The sequence below is a fragment of the Hypanus sabinus genome, chromosome 5 (genome assembly GCF_030144855.1).
Source record: "Hypanus sabinus isolate sHypSab1 chromosome 5, sHypSab1.hap1, whole genome shotgun sequence".
Taxonomy (NCBI): Eukaryota; Metazoa; Chordata; class Chondrichthyes; order Myliobatiformes; family Dasyatidae; genus Hypanus; species Hypanus sabinus.
This window is the reverse complement of record NC_082710.1, coordinates 33,580,444-33,602,577: the sequence shown is the minus strand read 5'-3', so window position 1 is coordinate 33,602,577 and position 22,134 is coordinate 33,580,444. Positions and strand designations below refer to the sequence as shown.

The following is a 22,134-nucleotide window of genomic DNA, read 5'->3' as shown; positions in this document are numbered from 1 at the left end:
ATGAAATTACAAGCCCAGGGTGTGGAACTGCAACTTTCCTAACCCAATTTCCTCACTGTTTTCTGATGTTTCCATAGAGTTCTCAAAGCCTCATAATGTGTTGTTCAGAGAAAAATTGATGAAAAGTATAAGAAAGTTTTTTTTCTTAACTTTTCCAATATTCACTGGCAATTCTGATGTTTCCTAAAACAGACATTGGATACTGCTGAGCTCTAGTATGTTCCAGTTACGATACCAGTTGCATGTTTATTCTAATTCTAAAAGTGACACCTCCATCATTTATTTATAATATATTGGGGAATGACCTTGAAGTGAAGGAGCAGCAGCAGTTGTTGAGCAGTCTTAGACTTGGAGAGCGTGCAAGTCAGCAGCTGGAGAGTGGGAAAAGTGCTGAGGGAAGAGGAGTGAGTGCAAGGGAAAGGGGGCTGAAATGGAGGACAAGGTAAGAGAGACACTGGCAGCCAGATAGGGAGGCAAACCATTGCAGGAATGGGACCAGTCTGGATGAGGTTCTGAGCAATTAGTGCGTATGAGTGTGAATGGGAGGTGAGGGTGGGAAATCAGAGTACAACCTTGTCTGTGTATGTCCTTGTGCATGCTATGTCTGTGTTGTAGAGCCTGAGTTTCTTGGATAGCCATATCACTGCGTCAAGATCTGGCTCAGTCAAGACTGTGCTAGCTGGTGTGTAAGCCATAGGCATTCCTCAGACTTGGTGTTAAAGACTGTTTATTCATATTGTATAGTGACGGATTATCTGTGACAGGGTGGAGACCAAAAGAAATGAAGTGATGCAGATTGCTGTTGAGAGAAGAGTCTTGTCAAATACAACTAATCTGTCTGGAGGGTGTGTAAAAAAAAATGGGAACAGGCAGAGAAAGAACACAAAATGCTGGTGCTGTGACATACAGAACACAACAATAGCTTGAAATCTAAAACAAAGGAGGCTGAATATTCCCAGCATTGTTATTATTAATGGACAATTGACCTCCTCTTAAGAAAGCTAGAATAAAAGGATTACCTCAGTTACAGAGGTGTCTGGATGGATACCATTTGTACCATTGTTCCTGTCACTGCTACAAAACAATTATATCTATCTTGTGAGGAGCATAATATCTTTACCAGAATGATACAGGAATACATGGGGAACTTCCAAGAGTCTCCCCAGAATTTATGAAAATTACCAGGTGCTGGTGACTTCCTTGTAAATGATGGTTAACCTAAACTCAGGCCTACACATTTTAGGCAACACACACAAAATGCTGGCGGAACTCAGCAAATCAGGTAACATCTATGAAGGAAAATAAAAGGTCAGCATTTCAGGACTGAAAAGGAAAAGGGCAGAAGCCAGAATAAGAAGGTATGGGGAGGAAGATGTACTATAAACTGGCAGGTGAGACTTTAGATGGGTGAGGTAGGGATGAATTAAGAAGCTGGGAGAGGATAGGGGCAATAGCTAAAAGGCTGAAAAAGAAGGAACTCCGTAGGAAAGGGAAGTGGGCCATGGAAGAAACTGAACGAGGAGGAAAATCACATGGAGGCATTGAGTGAGTAAGAAGGCTACCAGAATGGGGAGCAGAAAGGGGGGAAATTACTAGAAATTAAAGAATGTTAAAATAGTAGAGCAATGGGGTGTTCTTCCTTTGAAAATTGGTGAATTTAGGTCAATTGAATGTTTCAAAACTGATTGTATTTGTCTGGTAGACAAGGTATCAAAAGGCAACACTAGACGCATTACTTTTGATTAAGTTTATGTTAACTTATGTTTGTATTGAGCTGTGCTACTGTTGCAAAAAGTGTTTTTAAGTATTTATACTTTCTGTATCAACGGTCATGGCAATGAACTTGAAATTGGTTTTCAACAAGGATTGGGAGAGGCGGGTGCGTGTGTCTCTGATACATAAAATGAGTCAGTAATTCGAGTGGACAGAAACGAGAAGTAGCTGGGTGTTTACTGTGCTGTAAAGGTCGGGGAGTGTTGAGAGTCTGTCAAGAGGGAGTATTGGATGTGTTGGCTGGGCAAGGTTTCACGGACAAGTTGTGAGTGGTGGGCGCAGGTGGGGATGACAGGGTGACTGTTCTGTTGTGAAGTCTTCTGGCTGTAAACTGAAACTGGTATCCCAGAAGAAACGTCCTGTTTGCCGGCGCCGGCCCCCGCCACACGTGCCTCCGCCCTGGCAGCTCATCGCCGAGCACCTGCTCTTCCGGGAAACGGGGCCGGAGGGGCGGGGAACGCGACGACCCTCGCGCTCGGCGGCCAATCGCACCGGCCTGACGTCAGCGGCTCGGTAAAAGGAGAGCGGCGAGCACTTCCGCCGGAGTAGTTGAGTGGGTGAGGCGGGCGGGCGGCGGCGGGAGTGAGGAGGCCAGGTACACAACGAAGGGCAGCAGCCGGCTACAGAGCGAGCCGTGAGCAGGCCGGGCGGAGAACCAGGGGCAGCGGCCGGAGCGGGGAGAACGGGAAGGCAGACGCAGCTCGACCGAGCGGACAGATTGAGGGCGAGCTCGGCGGACGAGGTGAGCGAACAAAGCGCGGCGGCTGGGCCTACTCCCTGTCCCCGCTGTAAGGAGTGGAGTCCGGCCGGCGCCAGGCACGGTATTCACGCAATGAGGAGGCGCCGGGGTGGGCCGCCGTTTCGGCTGAAGCCCACTGACGGACGACGCATTCGCTTCTTTCCCCCACCCACCCCGTGTGTCCTTGGTGAAGACTGGGAGATATTTTTAGGACATTTTGCTCATCAGCAGATGTGATCGGGTGTTCCTTGTGGAGTAGGACTTGAGTGTAATTTGTCGACTTCCTTTTGGGTGGGGGTTTAAAATCGTGAGCCTGACGTGTTTGTGTGAGAGGACGAAGCCTGTCGGTGATTTGCTGTCCTAGCTGATGTGGGGTGTTTTCCAGTAGTTTCTATTTTAAGTAACCCTGTCCTGTGACGTGTTGCGCGAATAGGCTGCTTGTTTGATACCGGAAATAATTTGGTTGAGAAGTGTTATTTTAAAATGATTGCTCCTTGCCAGAGAGTCGAAGAGGACATCTTCATCTTGATATTATGACGTGATGTGGTTGTCCCTTTGTCCCCTATAAAATAATGAAATGGGTCAACCTTTGCTCCAGCCTACTTTGCCATTTAATGATTGTGACTCCTCCACCTCCATTTTTCTGCGTTTTCCTCCTTCCCAGTCTGTCTCTGGGCTCGATAGCCGTGGAGTGCTGTCAAGCCACTGGCTGTTTAAACATCTGACTCACTTGCTTTTATATAATGGGTGTAATGCATACATGTAGGGAAGGTTTCCTTGATTCTACCAAACTTCAAATTTCAGTGTACTTCAGCAAAATTTAACATGCTGGTCTTCTGCGTACAGCTGGTATCATCAAAGGCATACACCGACCCCCCCCTCCCCCGAGAAATACTTGGCTTGAAGATTTTTGGGGAATAGTGACACCTGAATTGTTTAGCGAATGTTTCGAGCATTTAAAAACGGAAAGAGTTCCAACTTTGAGTAGATCTGAATGCATTAAACCATTAACATACAGCGTTTCAGCAAACTCGGCAATTGCAGATCCTTCATCTGCATTAATTGCCCTGTACTTTCTCAATCATGCTAATGCTTCTAAATCTGCCAGTTTGGTCTCTGGTTTTAAATAGATTATCACTCAACCTTGAACAGTTCGGATGTAGTTCCAGTCTACTTCTCTCTTGTATGGAACCAGTCTAGTATCTCGTGCTCCCTCTAATGGCAATTCCTGGCTAAGGCAACCAGATCTGTACAAAGTAGTCAAGGTGTAGACTTGGCAAGGCCCTACACACACAACCTGTCTTTGGTTCATTTTCAGTTAAATAAGTGGCTTCCAGAACTTTTTGGCAACCTTTTCTACCTGATAAATAGGGTGCCTTAATTTGTCTGTCCCTTCATCACTTTGCCCTCACTGCCTGCCAAAAATCCTAGACTGTGGCAGAGAACCCATCTATTCCCAGGCTCATTCAGCCTGACACCACCTCTAATGCTGACCCCTTTCCAAATGAGCATTTACAATATTTTGGCCACAAAAAAAAGACTGGCATATTCCTTACTGCCAGAGTATGGTAAAGATAAACATGTTAACCTAGATGAATGCCCTTGGTAGTCTGCTGGCTGATTACCTTTTGAGAATGAAGGGAGAATGCCAGCAATTACTGTAATCCTGCCTCTTAAATGATGCTGAATCTTCTTTGGGTAGGATGTTTGATATTTCCTAGTGTAGTCCTTTAAAAAATAAGGAAATAATCCTAGCTAATATTTGTTCTTTGTTCAATGTCATTGAGTTTCCTCTGCAGCAATAACTACCTTTTTGTAAATACTGTTAAGTCTTAATTACTTAAAATGCTCTTAAGTGTTGTTGTTGATTGTATGTTCCTACTGAACGTTGTGAACTTTCAAACATTGACTTTTCACATTTTGTTCCTGCCTCTGTTGGGTGTTGATCTGGCAGCAGTTGCTGCTGAGGCATGGGATTGCAAAACACTTCTTTTGCTTGTGTTTTCCATGACTGTTTTTAGTACAGGCTTCTGGTATTGTGCACTTGTGACTGCTGTCACCACTATGTGGAGGGGAGAGAGAGAGAGAGAGAGTGGAGAGATGAGGAGGGAACAGTACTGCCATTGCTGTCTACTGTGGTGAGATCCAAGTGTGTTGTATTCTTAGCGCTGAGGAAAGTGAATGCAATAAACCAACTTCCATTTACATATTTATTTTTGAGTCATACAATGGTTGTGTTTTGTATGCCTAATTCTGGGAGTTTTCCATATAATAAGGTTTGCTTTAATAATAATTCCCATAATTACTCATTTAGGGGCTTGTTCTTGGAGAGCTATGTTGAAGCCATAGTTTACTATTAGTTTTCCAAATAACTATTACATCCTTCAGCAAATACTTCACTTTCTGGCCATAGAGGGAAGCTGAAGTAGAAATCTAATATAAAACTAGCTGATGAAAAAATCGTATCTTATTTGAACTGGCATAATTTGTGGTCTGGTGTTTCTGAATACTCAGTTGTAGATAGTGTAATTTGCACGGTTGGAAGTTGATTGTACATAAACATTCTAAGATAGTTGCATATCCATTGATTTGAAAGTAGTAGTGGTTGAAGACAACATGTAAACTACATCACTTGGTCACTTTGGAGTGCTTTAACTTAAGTTGTTTTTGTTTTGAGTTATCTGTTCAAATTACCATGAGCAGCACATTTAGAATTGGCTCTTATGAAATGGTAAATTTAGTTTCAGTTTAGTGGTTTGGAATTTTGTACAACCATCTTGTCAATTTAATGTTTAAATTTGCTCTAGGGAACAATAAATGCCATGCTATTTTAATATTGTAATCCCAACAGTAGTAACAGTTACAGCTTGTGTTACAGCCAGAAGATAATTATAACATTTTTTAATGTTTTCACTTGTGCGGCTCTGGATTTTCTTGCTGTGATCAAGACAATGTAGAGTGTATGTGGGTCATGTTATGCCATGTTGAAGGAAATGAAGATGCATGCTGGTGCTGCACATAGCAAAACCTAAGGAGAGAAGTTAATGTGATATTTTTTTTGCATCTGGGGAATTTCTGAAGAGCATAAATACCAATGCTTAGTGAAAATCAAGATTGGTTTGCATTCTAATCTTTCAAGATATGAATGCTCATTCTAAAGTTGATTTAAATTCCCAAGTGAGATGGAAAAATAGTTTTCAGTTGAACCTCATAATTTTTTGTAAACTCAAGAGGCTGAAGTGTGCTTTTTTTGTTGATTTTACTTAATTATGGTAAATGGGAAAGTGCTACTTTTAGTTCTGCTTTTCCAAATTTTATTTTAAAGATTGTTGCTATCTGTCTGGTCTTGATGACTTTCAAACTAACAGCTTTCCTTCAATTTCAAATTTCATACTTTTTAAATTTCCATTCCTCATTTTGCCTTTGAATCAGAAATAAGAAATGTCTTGAAACATCTGATCTGTATACAAGACATAGAGTTGTATAGGTCCAAAATGGCTGTAAGCCATAACATGTATAGATTTATGATTACTGAATTGAACAGGTCCAAAACGTGTGATTCAGTTGCTTCCTGGCTGCACAGAGTTGTTAATTGTCCTCTGCCGCTTGTACCTCGTGGATATTTGGGTCTCTGAAGCAATTTCTTTGCGAGCGGTGAGATGTCTTTGGAATTCCTTATATGGAGTTGTGCAGAAGCTGTATCAAGTGGTCAGATTTCTGGATGTTAAGGGAAGCTGACTATTGGGGTACTACAGTATTGCTAAAAGCAGATCGGTTATAATTGATGAATGATGGAAATGGGTGGTCTACTTTTGACTACTGAAAACCAAAGCCAAGCAACAAGGTGCTTAGATTTTGATCTTTTCATACTGGACACTATAGATGCTCTAATGTAAAACCAGTTTACATTACCAGATGCTTTAGAACCAGTTTTTACAATGTTGTGACAAAGTCCATAATTTGTTTTGTTTATAGTATACAAGCATGGCTCAAGAAACTAATCAAACTCAAGTGCCAATGTTGTGCACTACTGGATGTGGCTTTTATGGGAATCCTAGGACAAATGGAATGTGTTCAGTTTGCTACAAGGAACACTTACAAAGGCAACAAAATGGTGGCCGAATGAGTCCTTTAGGTAAGCAAAATGGAGTATGTTTTTCTGCTCTAAACATTTTTTTGTTTTGTCAAAATTTTCATGAGAATTGTTTTCACTGTAGCATGAAGTTTGTTTCAAATATAGGACAAGTTGGAAGAAAAAGATTGTTGTGCTAATGTGTCCTTCAGTTACACTTTCTGTATTTTTAAATCCTTAAAGTACACAATCTGCAGCATCCAGTTTTTAAAAAGAGCTAGACAATCCTTTAAGGAAAGTCATTTCATAATGTCTGATTTGTTTATAGCTTTTCCAGTTCAATTCCTAATTTGGTTTCTACAGAGAAATTAGTTGGGTGCCTTTATTAAGCAAAATTAAGTTTAATCCCCCTCCCATGTTACAGATGAATTTCTAACTTGTCATTTAAGTTTGGAGGGTATGAAAGAAGCATGTTTTAATTGTTGGACAATATTGACTAAACAAAAGAAACTTTCCCTGAAGACCTTGGGTGCTGCTTTAAACCCAATAGATAGCTGCTGTGGGTGTGGAGGTGATCATAAAATAAACTAATGTTTAATTCCATGTTTGTTTTCAATTTTGTGGATTAAAATCCACTTGTGGGTTTAGTTAATTGGTGATTATACACGTTAGGAGGCATGAGATTCAGAATTGGCTTGGCCACAAGAAGCAGAGGGTGGCAATCAATTGAGCATATTCTGCCTGGAAGTTGGTTACCAATGTTCCACAGAAATCTTTTCTGGGACCCTATGCATGATTTTTAAATGTCTTGGACAAGGAAGTGGAAAGGTGGGTTGAGCAAGCTAGAACTTTCTCTTTGAAGCAAAGGAGAATGTGGTGACTTGATAGATCTCTGAGCGATGACGAGAGGCAATGATAGTGGACAGCCAGAAAGTTTTTCTCCCCAGGGTTGATATTGCTAATATAAGAGGAATAATTTTTAGGTGATTGGAGGAAACTATGGGATGGAATGTCAAAGTTAAGCTTAAGCATGTGTGGGTCATGGGTAGTAGTAGAGGTAGATACATTAAGGACTTTTGTGAATCTCATAGATGATGGATGACAAAAGCGGAAAGCTATGCAGGATGGAAGAGTAAAATTGATCTTAAAGTAGGTTAAAAGTTCTTCACTATTTTCTAAACTTCATTGGAATGATGAATGCAACGGAACCTTGATTACAGCCAGATCAATGCAAGGATTTAATTTTCTGGTTTGTAATATAAGGGTTGGCATACTAAATTTTGAGGGAGGGAGACTAAACATTGATCTGCAGCATTTGAAGGTCCAGTGCGAAGACATAAAAGGGTATTTAATGGTGCTTGGAGGAAACTAGGATATTAGGAATCAATTTCTTGGCATGCTGGAACTAGAAGTCTTTGAAGAAAGGGAATGGGAATGAACTTGGTGAATGAGCACAATGAAGACTATTATGGTTCTTTACAGTGCAGGAGTTTGAAGGCACTTTAGTGTCTTTTTGACTTTTAACAGGGAAATTCATTTGATTGAGGTTAGAAGGGTGAATATCTACAGAGCTATATAAGGAGATGATCAAACATTTGAGACTATAAGAGATGCTATTTAGGTTTTCTTATCATTTGTGTGGTATTTTTTTAAAAAAGAATTATTTGGTCACAATGATGTCAAACCTTAATGCTGAAGCTGTTTAACTGAGGTAAATAGTGACTTGGGGTTCCAAATGGTTGAAGGGGAGGTGGGTTCTTGCCACTTTTGAATGGCAGCAATCTGGTTCTGAGTAAATATAGGTCACTAATCTTTACTCTTCATGTTTAAGGTGCATCAAGTACTTCCAGCAGCTCAGACTTCACTCAGGTGCAGAGATCAGAAAGCTTTAATTCAGAGGATGCTTCTATTAATACTACTGTCAAATCGAGGTAATTGCTATATGAGAATAAATCATGGCCTAATTGGCAGTTATAAATTACAATGAAATGAAATTCTCTCGGGATAATTGCACTATTTTAGTGGTCTGACATGAACATAATTCTTAATGACAATTTGACTTTACCACTTTGCCAAATGAAATGCAATCCAGTATTGCAAATTATCAAGTAGTGATCACATTCATTTTAAGTTTTTGAGTTCAATCTGAAGTATCCATTTGTAAGAATGAATTGGGTTATTTTTTACATTTTTTTAAAAAATCTATTTGTCTCCTCGCCTAGTGTTCACAGGAAGCTACCTAGATAGCTTATTTTGTGAAGGACTCTGGTCAATCAGTTTTTTAAATAGTGAAGAACAGTAAACTATAATCTGGATTTCTCTATTCTAATTTGGGTCATTGCAACTAAACTGATAACAGTTGTAATATTTGAACTAGATTTTGACCTGTTATGCTTACTTAAACTTTCAACAGCCAGATGGCCTGCAATGTGAGATGTAACTTGGGTATTAGATCCAGAGACCCTTTGCTAATTTTTCTCTTGGACTCTTTATGGCTGTCGGTTGAAGTTCTCAATGTCTCTGGTTAATATTTTTAAAAGTTAAGTTGTTTTCTAGCATCAAGATTAAATTTGCACTTTTATTCCGGTTGCACTCCTTTATGGAGCATGGCTGTTTTACACATCCTAATAGCAGTAGTGAATCTGCCTGAGAAAAGATTAGCGTTATTTGTCAAAGCATTGAAGCTAAATAATACATTACTATATTTCAATGATCAACAGTCTAAGATGTGCTGGGGCAGTCCACAAGTGTCATTGGTGCTGACACAGCATGCCCATAACTTGTATATCTTTGGAATGTGAGCAGAAATGCAAGCACCCAGAGGAAAGTCATGGAGTCATCGGAAACACATACAAACAGTGATGGGAATTGAGCTGATCTTGCAGCTAGTGCTGTTAAATATTCTGAACCTGCCAGCATTTTTGTTGTCCTTCAAGTCAGGTGTAACCTATCCCAATTGTTCAGGTCACCAATAGCCCAAAAATACCAGAATCATTACCCCATACTAAATTTACAACCATGATTCATTGTGCATTTCCACTTGTATTTTTATCCCTACTACTACATCGTAGTGGAAGTAATCCAGATATTACTCCCTTCAAGTCCTTTTAACTTGTGTCAATATGCTCACAACTTTGTGTATAGTTTTAATTTCTAGCATCTGCAGATTTTCTCTTGTTTGCCCTCCCCTTTATCATCCTTGACTGCGGTACCAGGGAGACAACACCATTCTGTGGTTCCTTTTGTGACCACAATCTCCTACTTGCCCACCTAGCCACTGAATTCACTATCACTATAGTCCATTTGGCCTTCACCCTTCCCTACCGAGCCTCAGAGCTCAGTATTATGGTCCTGGCTACTACTGCCTTCTAAACAGTCAGCTTCCCAATAGTATTTCCCCTAGTTGCTGAACAGTGGGAATAAAAGGTGCCTTTTCTGGTTGGTTGCTGGTGATAGTCGTTCTTCACATGGGTTGTTGTTGGGTTCACTACTTTTCAGATTTTAAATGTATGTTAATTATCTGGATATACCAAATTGATGACTTTGTAGCCAAGTTTGTGAATGATGCATAGAAGTAGAGGGGCAGATACTGCTGAGAAGGCAGTGTTTGCATTAGAGCTTGGACAGATTAGAAGAATGGGCAAAGTGGCAGACTGAAAGGTGTACAGAAATCAGGTACAAAGGAACTTGGGAGTCAAGTGCAAGATTTCCTAAAGGTTAACTTGCAGTGTTAGCATTTACTTCCAGATGCCGAGAATGTGAAGCATGGATGTAATGCTGAGGCTTTAAGGCATTGGTCAGACCACATCTGGATTGTTAGCAATTTTGGGCCTAGTATCCAAGGAAGGATGTGCTGACATAGAAGAGGGTCCAGAGGAAGATTGAGAATGGTCACAAGAATGAAAGGGTTAACATTTTGGGTGCATTTAAAGTGAAGGTTCTTGATTAGTGAAGGCATCAAAGTTTACAAGGTTAAGATGGAAAATCAACCATGATCAAATGGCAGAGCATACTATGGGCCCAATGGTCTAATTCTGTTCATATTAGTCTTGTTGTCTTATTCTAAACAATATTATAGTTTTCAAGGGCAGTCCTACATTCTGCCTACTCCCTTTCCTAGTGGTTACCCAATTATCCTCTGCCTGTACCATTAGTGTTACACTCTTATCTAGATGCTTTTAACACCAACTCCAAAGGGTGTTCAATTCCAGCTCTTCAAATTTTACCATTGTTTTCAGTGTCCTGATGAGGCTTTTTGCTCTTAACAGTGTTTCTGGTTCAGCTTTGCCTGTGACGCAGCAAATGACGGAAATGAGTATTTCCCAAGAGAAGAAAGATGCAGAAATTGAGGTAACAGAGCCAGGTATGCAAGTTTTAAGCATTTCTGAGATAATGGATGCAACAAATTTGTTTTGCTATGACTTGGCCTGAACATTAATACTGATTTGTGAATGATTCCAGTGAGACATCTGTATTTTAGTTGATAGCAGTATTTCCTCTGCTAACCTTTTAGTAATTTGTTTCTCAATGTCCAGCTCACAAGATGTCTTATTTCACCATATTGGAGGAACATTTCCATATGGAAAAGGAGACAATTGTACTACAGTCCAACTATTGTCAAGGCTAAAATTTCAGTGTCTTATTTTAACTTGACCTTTAAACTTGCATATTAATTTAAGCATATACTATGATACCCATTCTTGGAATACTAACAATTGTCCAAGTACATGACTAGATTTTCCATATACACTGCCTGTTCAGGCTTGGGTCTGAAAAAAAATAGCCCCCGGAGAATTGAGGAACTTTCCCATCTCGCTCGGTATCGGCAAAATTAGAAGCATTCTCAGTCACTATCCAAATCATAATCTAGTTTATTAATAGCTAGGATTCCAACATCCAATGAGTTCAATCTGCTAATGTAGGCACTTGTTAGTCCTGCTAACTTTGGAGTTTGTAGTGTAAGGCAACTTGGTGTTATGTTCTGGTACCAACCAAGTACTTTGTTAATGACCTTCCTCCCATATCCATGGCATCAAAATCTGCGGGTTGAAGGAAAAGCTCAAACTAGTCATAAATAGTGTGTAATATGAAGGCTAATTAGCACTATTCTGATCACCTTCAGGGCACAATTTGGAATGGAATACTCTCCACTTTTGTTGAATGAAGCTCCAACAAATAAAAGCTTGACACCAGTAACTATAATCCATTTAATATCCCGTTCATCATTTTAAACCACTGCTATTGCACATGGGTGCAGTAGGTACCATCTACAAAGTAACATGTAGATATGCATCTACTAACAGCAGCTTTCTGATCCATGTTCACCTAAAAGGGCAAGAACTTCAGATTCATGGTGCAGTGTTTCCTTCAAGTAATACCATCCTGACCTGGAAGTTTCTACATTCTTGTCATCAGTGTTATAGATGTAGTTTCTCCAGAATTATTGTAGCAGTTCAAAGTCAATTAACTACCATCATCTGGACAAGTTGGGGTAGCCAATAAATCTGATCCTGTTTGGAGGATGGGGTTCCAAAGTTTTCAAGAACACATTCTGTTCGTACCAAATGTGTTGTTTTTCTTTTGTTTTACTTGGATGCTCTACAAATGCAGTTTTACCATATACATTTAGTGAGCTTGAGCTTCTAGGATCAATGACTAGTCTTAATTTATTCAGGTGTAAAATTTCAAATTGACATTTGTACACCCACTAATTTTTTGTGTGAAACTGCAAATCAGTTAAATGAGTTAAATTCAATAACACCAATGACTAATTTGGAATGTACATGATTTAAGCTGCAAATTCTGCATTAATGGACTTATTTGTATAGTTGTAGCTGAAGCATCTCCATCTGTGCCTGATACTATGTCAAGGGAAGAAGAAAAACCTGTGGATGTTCCTCGACCAAAGAAAAATAGATGTTTTCAATGCAGGAAAAAAGTTGGTCTTGCAGGTGAGCCTGGTGGGTTAAAAACTAAGGGTATATCTTGTTGAGTTGGGATTTTGCTACTTCTGGTGGCCTGGTTGACTGTTAAAATTGATTTTTTTTAAATAAATCTCAAAAGAACTTGCAAAAGGATTTTTGGTTGTATTGAATACTTTCTAACAATATTAGTATTCTTCTTGGTTAGCTTGCCTTCCATTCTGTAGGTGATGATAACCCACTTTCATTTTAGTTCAACAAAGTGTGTCAACCTGAAACATAACCAAATGTGGGTTAGTTTTGTATTGATAGTCGGGAAGGAAATTTTAAAGGTCCTACCTTAATTTCTGAGGTGCATCTCATCCATGTCAACTTCCAGTTATAAGTTTAAGATCTGCCAGTCCACCTGTCTTGCATCTCTCAGGCAAACTGCTATCATACTCAAGATGCTGCCATCTGCAGTGTTTCCATTGTCTGAAGATCTGTCATTGTCTATCACATTATCTAGAAAAATAAGCTGAATTGAATTCTGAGCATCAAGTACAATAAGTTGCTCAAACATTATTTGATGCCTTTCTTTTGAACCATCAGATCCTTTCCGAGAAATCTATTAGGACAAGAAGTGCACTGAACTTTTTGCTATTTCCATATTTCCCTACTTGAGCTTTAAAGATGGATATCACTTGTAGAATTGTCTATCATAACTTTGTTTTAGCCTGATCAATTAGTTTTCTAACCATTTGTGCTGGAGTTCACTTCCTACTTTTCCTGGTTATAGCATGAAATGTTCCCATTTGTTGATTTAAAGCCTGGTGGAAGTGGATCCAGGTCAAAAGTGAAAACTGGCTTAATTCACAAAATATGTAGCAGGTCACATAGTAAAATTAAGCTGGTATTTTCATTTCTTCAGTCTTTCTACCTTTGAAGCAACTTTACCATTTAGAACATAGAAATCTACAGCACATTACAGGCCCTTCAGCCCACAATGTTATGCCAACCATGAAACCTCTCTAGAAACTGCTTAAAATTTCTCAAGGGCATAACCTTTTTTTTTCTAAGCTCCATGTACTATCAGTAAGAGACTCTTAAAGGACCCTATTGTGTCTGCTTCCAGCAATGCATTCCACACACCCACCACTCTCAGTGTGGAAAAACTTAACCCTGACATCCCCTCGGTACCTATTTCCAAGCACCTTAAAATTATGCCCTCAAGCGTTAACCATTTCAACCCTGGGGAAAAAGTCTCTGGCTAGCCACACAATCAATGCCCCTCATCTTTTACACCTATTAGCTCATCCCTTGTCCTCCATTGCTCCAACAAGATAGCCAAATTCACTCAGCCTGTTCTCATAAGGTACTCCCTCCATTCCAGTCAACACCCTTGTAAATTTCCTCTATGCTCTCTATGGTATCCACACCCTTCCTGTAGTGAGGTGACCAGAACTGAACACAGTTGTCCAGTACTCCAAGTAGGGTCTGACCAAGATTTTGTATAGCTGTAACATTGCCTTCCAGCTCTTGAAGTCAATCCCACAGTTGATGAATGCCAACACCATGTGCCTTCTTAGCAACACCGTCAACCTGCACAACAGCATTGAGTGTCCTATTGGCACAGACCCCAAGATCTCTCAGATCCTCCACACTGCTAAGAGTCTTACCATTACTGTTATATTTTGTCTTCAAATTTGACCTACCAAAATGAACCATTTCACACTTATCTAGGTCAAAATACATCTGTCACTTCTCAGCCCAGTTCTGCATCTTATCAATGTCCTACTGTAACCTCTTGACAACCCTCCAGACTATCCACAGCACCCAACCTTTGTCATTAGCAAACTGACTAACCCACCCCTTCTACTTCATCCAGCTCAATTATAAAAATCAGAGGGGTCCTAGATAGATCCCTGCAGAACACCACTGGTAACTGCCCTCCATGCAGAATCCAAACCATCTACAACCACCCTTTCCCTTTTGTGGGCAAGCCATTTCTGGATCCATAAAGCAAGGTCTCCTTGTATCCCATGCTTCCTTACTTTCTGAAGGAACCTTGTAGGGGGAGCCTACAAAATGCCTTGATGAAATCCATATACACTACATCCACTGCTCTACCTACAATGTGCTTTGTTACTTCCTCAAAGAATTCAATCGGGGTCGTAAGGCATGACCTGCCCTTGACAAATCCATGCTTCAGATGGTCTCCAAATGCTTATAAATCCTTCCTTTTAGGATTTTCAACTTGTCTACCGCTGAAGTCAGGCTCACTGGTCTATAATTTCCTGGGTTATTGCTACTGCCTTTCTTGAACAAGGGAACAACATTTGCAACCCTCCAATCCTCCAGTACTACTCCTATCCCTATTGATAACGCATTTGTTGTGATATTTAAAAGGCAGAATGCTAAACTTTGAACAGCTTTTCCAAACTTTAGAATATTGGAATAGTGTCGCTTACAATTTGGTAAAGTTGCCGTCTTTTTTTTCCTATAGCAGGTTTTGACTGTCGATGTGGGAACTTGTTTTGTGCAATTCACCGATATTCAGATAAACACAATTGTCCTTATGACTACAAAGCAGAAGCAGCAATGAAGATCAGGAAAGAGAATCCTGTTATTGTAGCTGAGAAAATACAGAGGATTTAAATGGCCAACTGAAGAGGCCCAACAACATGCTATCAAAGACTGCATTTCTTTTTTTTGGGATCTTTCATAGAGCAGGTGCATGGGCTAAATCCTTGTCTGTTCAAATTTATGCTTTAACCTTAGTTTCTCCTAATTAAGTGACCTGATTTGCTCACAGATACAATTGAGCACACAGCATTACATTAATCAAGGGAAACCCATTGGTCAACAGAACGGATATGCCTAACAGTAGTTTGTGCCAAGTGAACTTGATGACCTGCTGTAATGCTTTTAATTCAGTAAAGTGACCAACCAAAAGCCTGTCAACCTAATTCTAGTGCCTAAGCAGATTTTTTTTTTGTCTTGGCTTTCTTGATGCTCTCAAATTAAATGGAGGATGTAAAGAAATCATAGAATACTAAATACTTAGGTTAAGTGACTTTTTTCAAACAATTCTAGGAACATAGACCCAATTTTAAAGGTTAATTTTGTCTCTTGCTGGGGATATTCAGGGAAAATTTGAGCAAACAGGGAAGGCTTTTTAGTTGAATATTACAAGTAACTTTTCCTTGCCTCTAAATTCAACCTGTATGTGTTTGGAAAGCTCAGTTATGGTCAGAATGTAGAGATCAGTCTGTTTGTATTTCAAAAGCAGTCTTGAGCCTAGCTTCATTTATGAAAGCTTTAATTCTAATGATGATGCAGGCTTTGTTTACAAAAGTTGTGAATGACTTACTAATGCCTGTTATAAGCAAGTCATTTTCAAGCTGTGTCCAGGCAACTAATATCCCAGTTATACTGCATGTTGGTGACTGTATCCTTCCACCACATGGATGCCAAAAATGCAATAAAGTGCTGGTATCAATAACCTGGTATTGAAGTGCCTGCATGACCCATACTATTGCATGTGGCACCCAATTTGGTTTTCTAAACTATCCTTGAGTATTCAAACAGATGTGTTGGCTTGAGCAGAGTACTGTCTGCTGGTACGATAAATGTATCATTGATTCCACATACACAGTACCACAGTGCATTATAACTGGGTTGTATATTGTGTCACAGTGAAAATGTAGCATTGGCTTATTGCATGGACTGCACATCTTGGCAGTGTATTCATGTTGAACAGTAGAAATTGCAATATACTTAAGCTGATGTATTTTTTAAATCTTATTGGAAGATGTGATGTACAAAGTATTTGTATTTTTTAAATCCAGTACTACTTACATGTGTAGTGTGATCAGAATCTTGACAATTTTATCCAAGCTGTGATCTCAATTACTGTCCAAATTTGCAATAACTCTTTCACATTTAACCACAGTACACAGGAGCTTGTTTTTGACAAACTACAGTATTTATGCTTTTTTAATCTTGGGTATGTAATTTGTACAGAATTATATTTATGTAATGCATATTATCATGCTAGTTGGCATTTATGCAAAAGGATGTAAATAAAGTATAGGTTTATTGGCACTTGCTTATTGTCTACCACCCCTGAATACTCAACTGTAGTGGGGTTTGTGGTTGAACTTTGTTATCAGATGTTTATGGAATATGATGAGCTGGTTGGAGCTTACTCCTGGATATTGTTCAGCAAACATCACCCAGACCTGCATTTCAAAGTAGATACAATTATGTTGGTCACAAGACATCCCTCAGTTTTTAGTAAAGTATAACTGCATTTTTGGAAGTATCTGTAAATCTTGGCTCCCTTAATATGAAATGGGTAACCCAAAGCTTAACCCTGTGTTTTTAATAATTGATTCTGGTTATTGGGGCAAATCAAGACCAATACATTTTGGCCCTATTAAGTAGCTGTCCCAAATGTCCAAAGCTTCATAGAAATAAAGTATTAAAATTCAAGCTATTTAATGAATTACATGCTTGAACAAATTGCAATACTCAATACTACAGTACCACAAATCCTAATACAAAACTATCAATGGAGGAATTTGCCCTAAATGAACAAGATCAACACAGGCTCTGTAGATAATGGCCTGCCTTCACACAATCCTATTAATGATTGTGTATTCTCTTCTTTGTTTTCATAGTATTCAAGATTGTTATCTTAATTCCTTGTAACTCCTGACTTGATCATGTGAAATTGTTTCATTTTCATTGCTAGTAGTTTCTACAATCTCCAATCTTGAATGCAGTAAGCAAAACAGTTCTGAATTTCTTGCCAACTATTGGTAGCAATCACTGCTTTTTGAATACAAGTGCACACACTATTTTAAAAACTACACTGTGCATGTGATATCTAATGGTTGCACAAATGATGCTAGTTAGAAACTTTGGCAACAGTCTCCTGTCCCAGTTAAGAAGCATAATGTCCCAAATAAATGAAAGACATCCTGGCTATTTCCTCAATTAGGTTTTATTTTTTTGAATTGTCCCAAATAAGCAGCGACCCTGAAACTTATAGCCAAATAACTGGAATTGTCTGTTTTTGCCTTTATTTAGAGATACAGAACAGGCCCTTCTGGCCCAGCAATCTACCTATTTAACACTAGCCTAATCATGAGGATTTGTAATGACCAACAAACCTAACAAGTGTGTATGGACAGGGAGGAAACGGGAGCACCTGGAGAAACCCACACAATTCACGGGGAGGATGTACCACCTGAGCTGTGCTTCTGTTTAATTTTCAGAACTTGATTTGTCTTTAAATAATATAATACTGCATGTTCTTGTAATTTCCAAGTACTATAATACAGAGAAATCAATCCTCAAATGTACTTACATTATCTGAGGTTTGCAATTTGTATGCTCATCCTGCAATGTCAAAGGGCATATCTGGTTTATTCAGAAAATGAATATCCATTACAACTGGGCCATTTCAGGAAGTTTTGCAAGATGGAGCATTTTAATAGAAATTTCGTAACAAACCATTTCAAAGTTCAAAGTAAATTTATCAAAGTTCATGTATATCATCATGTAGAACCCTGAGATTAATAATTCTTACAGGCACACTCAAAAATCCATAATAGAACAATAATCAACAAAGATTGCACAAACTTGGGCATTCAACCAGTGTACAAAAGATGACAAACTCTGCAGATACTGAAAGAAATAATAAATAAATTTCAAGAACATAAGATGAGTCCTTGAAAGGTTGTGGTAATTTTTCAAAGGGGCAAATCAAGTTATTCCCTATGGTTCAACATGCTACATACACACAACTGTGCAGAAGTATCTGCAGCAATAGAACACATCTGGAGTCTGGTTTTGATGTTAAAATCATTACTTGCATTTGTAACTACTTAATATAGTAACTTAAAACAGGTAAATCAAAACTTAGCAATGTTATGCATATATGTGTGTAAATATAATTCCCAAACTCATTCAAGCTCAGGTAGCAAGGTTTAGACTATGGTAATGGGTTGCATGTATCTAACATCTAGTTCAGTTCAATGCACGGAGTTGTTATGGTTAGTATGAGAGAGATATTTGTAATCCAAAGGCAAAATCAATGATAGGAAAACAAGTAAGCAGGTGTCATTGGTCTTCCGCCATCAGCTCTGAATCCACACACGAAGTATCACCACCAGTAGCTTATCACAAAGGGGACCATTTTCAAGGGAAAACTACCACCCAGGCAAGGGTCGACACACCAGTAGATTCCACAAGGTTACCCCAAACGCACAACGTGATAGCCACTTATCCATTTCTGTGACATATGAAGTAACTCCAACAGTGATTTGCCGCCTTCAGTGAACTACCACACACGGACAAGGGTTAACACTTGTATTCACAAAGGTTTTCCCTCACCAGAGAACCCACTCTTGTGGATTAACTATGTGACAACCACTTTCGTAGTCAAATGGAATCAAACTCACCCTTACAGACTACTTGGAGAGAGTCCAAATAGTGATCTCTTTGTCACTAGGTTTCTTCTGTTTCAAACCTTTCTCTCCCCTCTTTGCAACTGTGAGAGTCATTTATCAATACTTTGGATTGATCTCAACTCACCCCTTTTGACTACTGAAAGTTTAAACCAGCGACCTCACTCACTTTCCATGATCGAAACCCATCTCAACTCTGACCATGTGTGTCTGCTTAACATAAACATGCTGCGAACTTGTGTAAACACCCATTGGCCGTCAAATAACTCCACCTCTCTTTCACCATGGCAACCCAGCAATTCTGTAGTGAGTAGAAATCCAACAGAGGAAAATTCAGCCTCAATTATCTCAGCGTTTTAAAGTGACAGTCCATAGGGGGGGAAAAAATGAACCCTATAGAGGTATATAATGAAGAGCACAATAATTGAGAGGTAAATCTGGTGGCAAGGCTTGAGGCTCCTGTATCACCTTCCTGATTGCAACAGCGAAAAGAAAGTGTATCCTGGGTGGTAAGTGTCCCTGGTGATGGATGGATCCCATTTATTGGAAGACTTGATATTAATGTGTAGTTTTCAGTTGTGCATTCCCTTGTCTGTAAAATACATTTCAACTTGGGGAAATTATAAATATTGTATGGAGAATTTCTAAAGTTTAATATGGTAGCCAATTTGCTAAATCAGTCCGCTACTCGTATTACATTTAATTACCTTGGTACCAGCTACAAATTCCTAAAACCTGTAAGCTAATCGGCCTTCCCCTTCCCCTTTTCTAACTTTTCCACCCTCTGCCAAATGTTAAGACTGGAGTTTCCTGACAGTAGCAAGCCAGCTACTGTTGCTCCCCTACCCGTAAACCAAATCCTTGTTTAGCCTTTGTACGTCTGAATAGTTCATTATAATAAAGCTTGCTTGAACCCTTAGCAGTTATTTTCAGAGCATGTGTTTAAAGTAACTTTGCCTGTTTTTAAATGATGATATACAACGAAAATTTGAAATGAAAAGCTCACTTTATTTCAAGTTCAGAGAAGAACCAATGACTCCACAATGCTTTCATCTCGAGAAATTAACTATGAAAGTGCCTCAAACTATATACATATATATGTATATGTTTTGCTTCAAGATCATTTGATGGGTTCTCTTTTGAACTAGGAGTTTGTTAGGTGTATTCAGGAAGGTTTTCTGACAAAATATGTAAATAAGCCTACGAGAGGAGAGGCTGTACTTGATCAGGTATTGGGAAATGAACCTGGTCAGGTGTCAGGTCTCAGTGGGAGAGCATTTTGGAGACAGCGATCACAATTCCATCTCCTTTACCATAGTATTGAAAAGGGATAGGAACAGACAAGTTAGGAAAGTGTTTAATCGGAGTAAGAGGAAATATGAAGCTATCAGGCAGGAACTTGGAAGCATAAATTGGAAACATGTTCTCAGGGAAATTGAAGGCAGAAATGTGGCAAATGTTCAGGGGATATGTTCTGCATAAGTATGTTCCAATGAGACAGAGAATGGATGGCAGGGTACAGGAACCATGGTGTACAAAGGCTGTTGAAAATCTAATCAAGAAGAAAAGAAAAGCTTAGGAAATGTTCAAAAAACTAGGTAAAGATAGAGATCTATAAGATCATAAGACTAGCAGGAAGGAGCTTAAGAATGAAATTAGGAAAGCCAGAAGGGGACATGAGAACCCTTGGCGAGCAGGATTAAGGAAAACCCCAAGGAATTCTACAGGTATGTGAAGAGCAAGAGGATAAAACAAGAGAGAATAGGACCAATCAAGTTTGACAGTGGAAAAGTGTGTATGGAACTGGAGGAGATAGTGGAGGTACTTAATGAATACTTTGCTTCAGTATTCACTATGGAAAAGGACCTTGGTGATTGTAGGGATGACTTACAGTGGACTGAAAAACTTGAGCATATAGACATTAAGAAAGAGGATGTGCTGGAGCTTTTGGAAAGCATCAAGTTGGATAAGTCACCGGGACTGGACGAGAGATACCCAGGCTACTGTGGGAGGCAAAGGAGGAGCTTACTGAGCCTCTGACAATGATCTTTGCATCATCAATGGGGACGGGAGAGGTTCTGGAGGACTGGAGGGTTGCAGTTGTTGTTCCCTTATTCAAGAAAGGGAGTAGAGATAGCCCAGGAAATTATAGAGTAGTGAGTCTTTCTTCAATGGTTGGTAAGTTGATGGAGAAGATCCTGAGAGGCAGGATTTATGAACATTTGGAGAGGCATAATATGATTAGGAATAGTCAGCATCACTTACAAGTTTGATTGATTTTTTTTGAGGATGCGACTAAACACATTTATGAAGGTAGAGCAGCAGATGCAGTGTATATGGATTTCAGCAAGGCATTTGATAAGGTACCCCATGCAAGACTTATTTAGAACGTAAGGAGGCATGGGAACATCATAAAGGACTCCTCCCATCCTGTGCACGGACTGTTTGAACTACTTCCGTCTGGTAGGCGCTTCAGATCCCTCCAGACTAAGACTAATAGGCACTGGAGAAGTTTTTTCCCTACTGCAGTCACTTTGCTGAACAGTTAACTGCCGGTTAACTGTCGGCTAACTATTACTTGGATTGCACTACTTGTATGTATAATCTATATTTTCATTTATATTTATCATCTGTTATGAGCAGAGAGACAACATATGCCGGAAGTAAATTCCTTGTATGTGTACAGGTACTTGGCAATTAAAGTCTGATTCTGATTCTGATTCAAAGGGGATCTGGCTTTGTGGGTTCAGAATTGGCTTGCCCACAGAAGGCAAAGAGTGGTTGAAGACGGTCATGGAGGTTGGTGACCAGAGGTGTGCGTCAGGGATCTGTTCTGGGACCCCTACTCTTTGTGATTTTTATAAATGACCTGGATGAGGAAGTGGAGGGATGGGTTAGTAAATTTGCCAATGACACAAAAGTTGGGGGTGCTGTGGATAGTGTGGAAGGTTACAGTGAGATATCGATAGGATGCAAAACTGGGCTGAGAAGTGGCAGATGGAGTTCAACCCAAATAAGTGTGAGGTGGTTCATTTTGGTAGGTCATATATGATGGCAGAATATAGTATTAATTGTAAGACTCTTGGCAGTGTGGAGGATCGGAGGTATCTTGGGGTCCAAGTTCATAGGATACTCAAAGCTGCTGTGCAAGTTGACTTGTGTGCTTAAGAA

General features: G+C 39.5%; 1 protein-coding gene across 2 annotated transcripts; it reads left to right on the top strand.

Moving 5' to 3' along the window:
• Positions 1–2,342: 2,342 nt before the first annotated feature.
• Positions 2,343–16,591, top strand: LOC132394043 (AN1-type zinc finger protein 5-like). Of its 2 annotated transcripts, none has more exons than XM_059969695.1 (6): positions 2,343–2,515; positions 6,488–6,647; positions 8,416–8,515; positions 10,853–10,947; positions 12,413–12,535; positions 14,994–16,591. In XM_059969695.1, the coding sequence occupies exons 2-6, from the start codon at positions 6,497–6,499 to the stop codon at positions 15,140–15,142; spliced, it is 618 nt and encodes a 205-aa protein (XP_059825678.1). In that variant the 5' UTR covers positions 2,343–2,515; positions 6,488–6,496; the 3' UTR covers positions 15,143–16,591. The 2 variants fall into 2 exon arrangements, with proteins under 2 accessions (XP_059825678.1, XP_059825677.1); XM_059969694.1 differs by having other exon boundaries at positions 2,345–2,515; positions 14,991–16,591.
• The last annotated feature ends 5,543 nt before the right edge of the window (positions 16,592–22,134 follow it).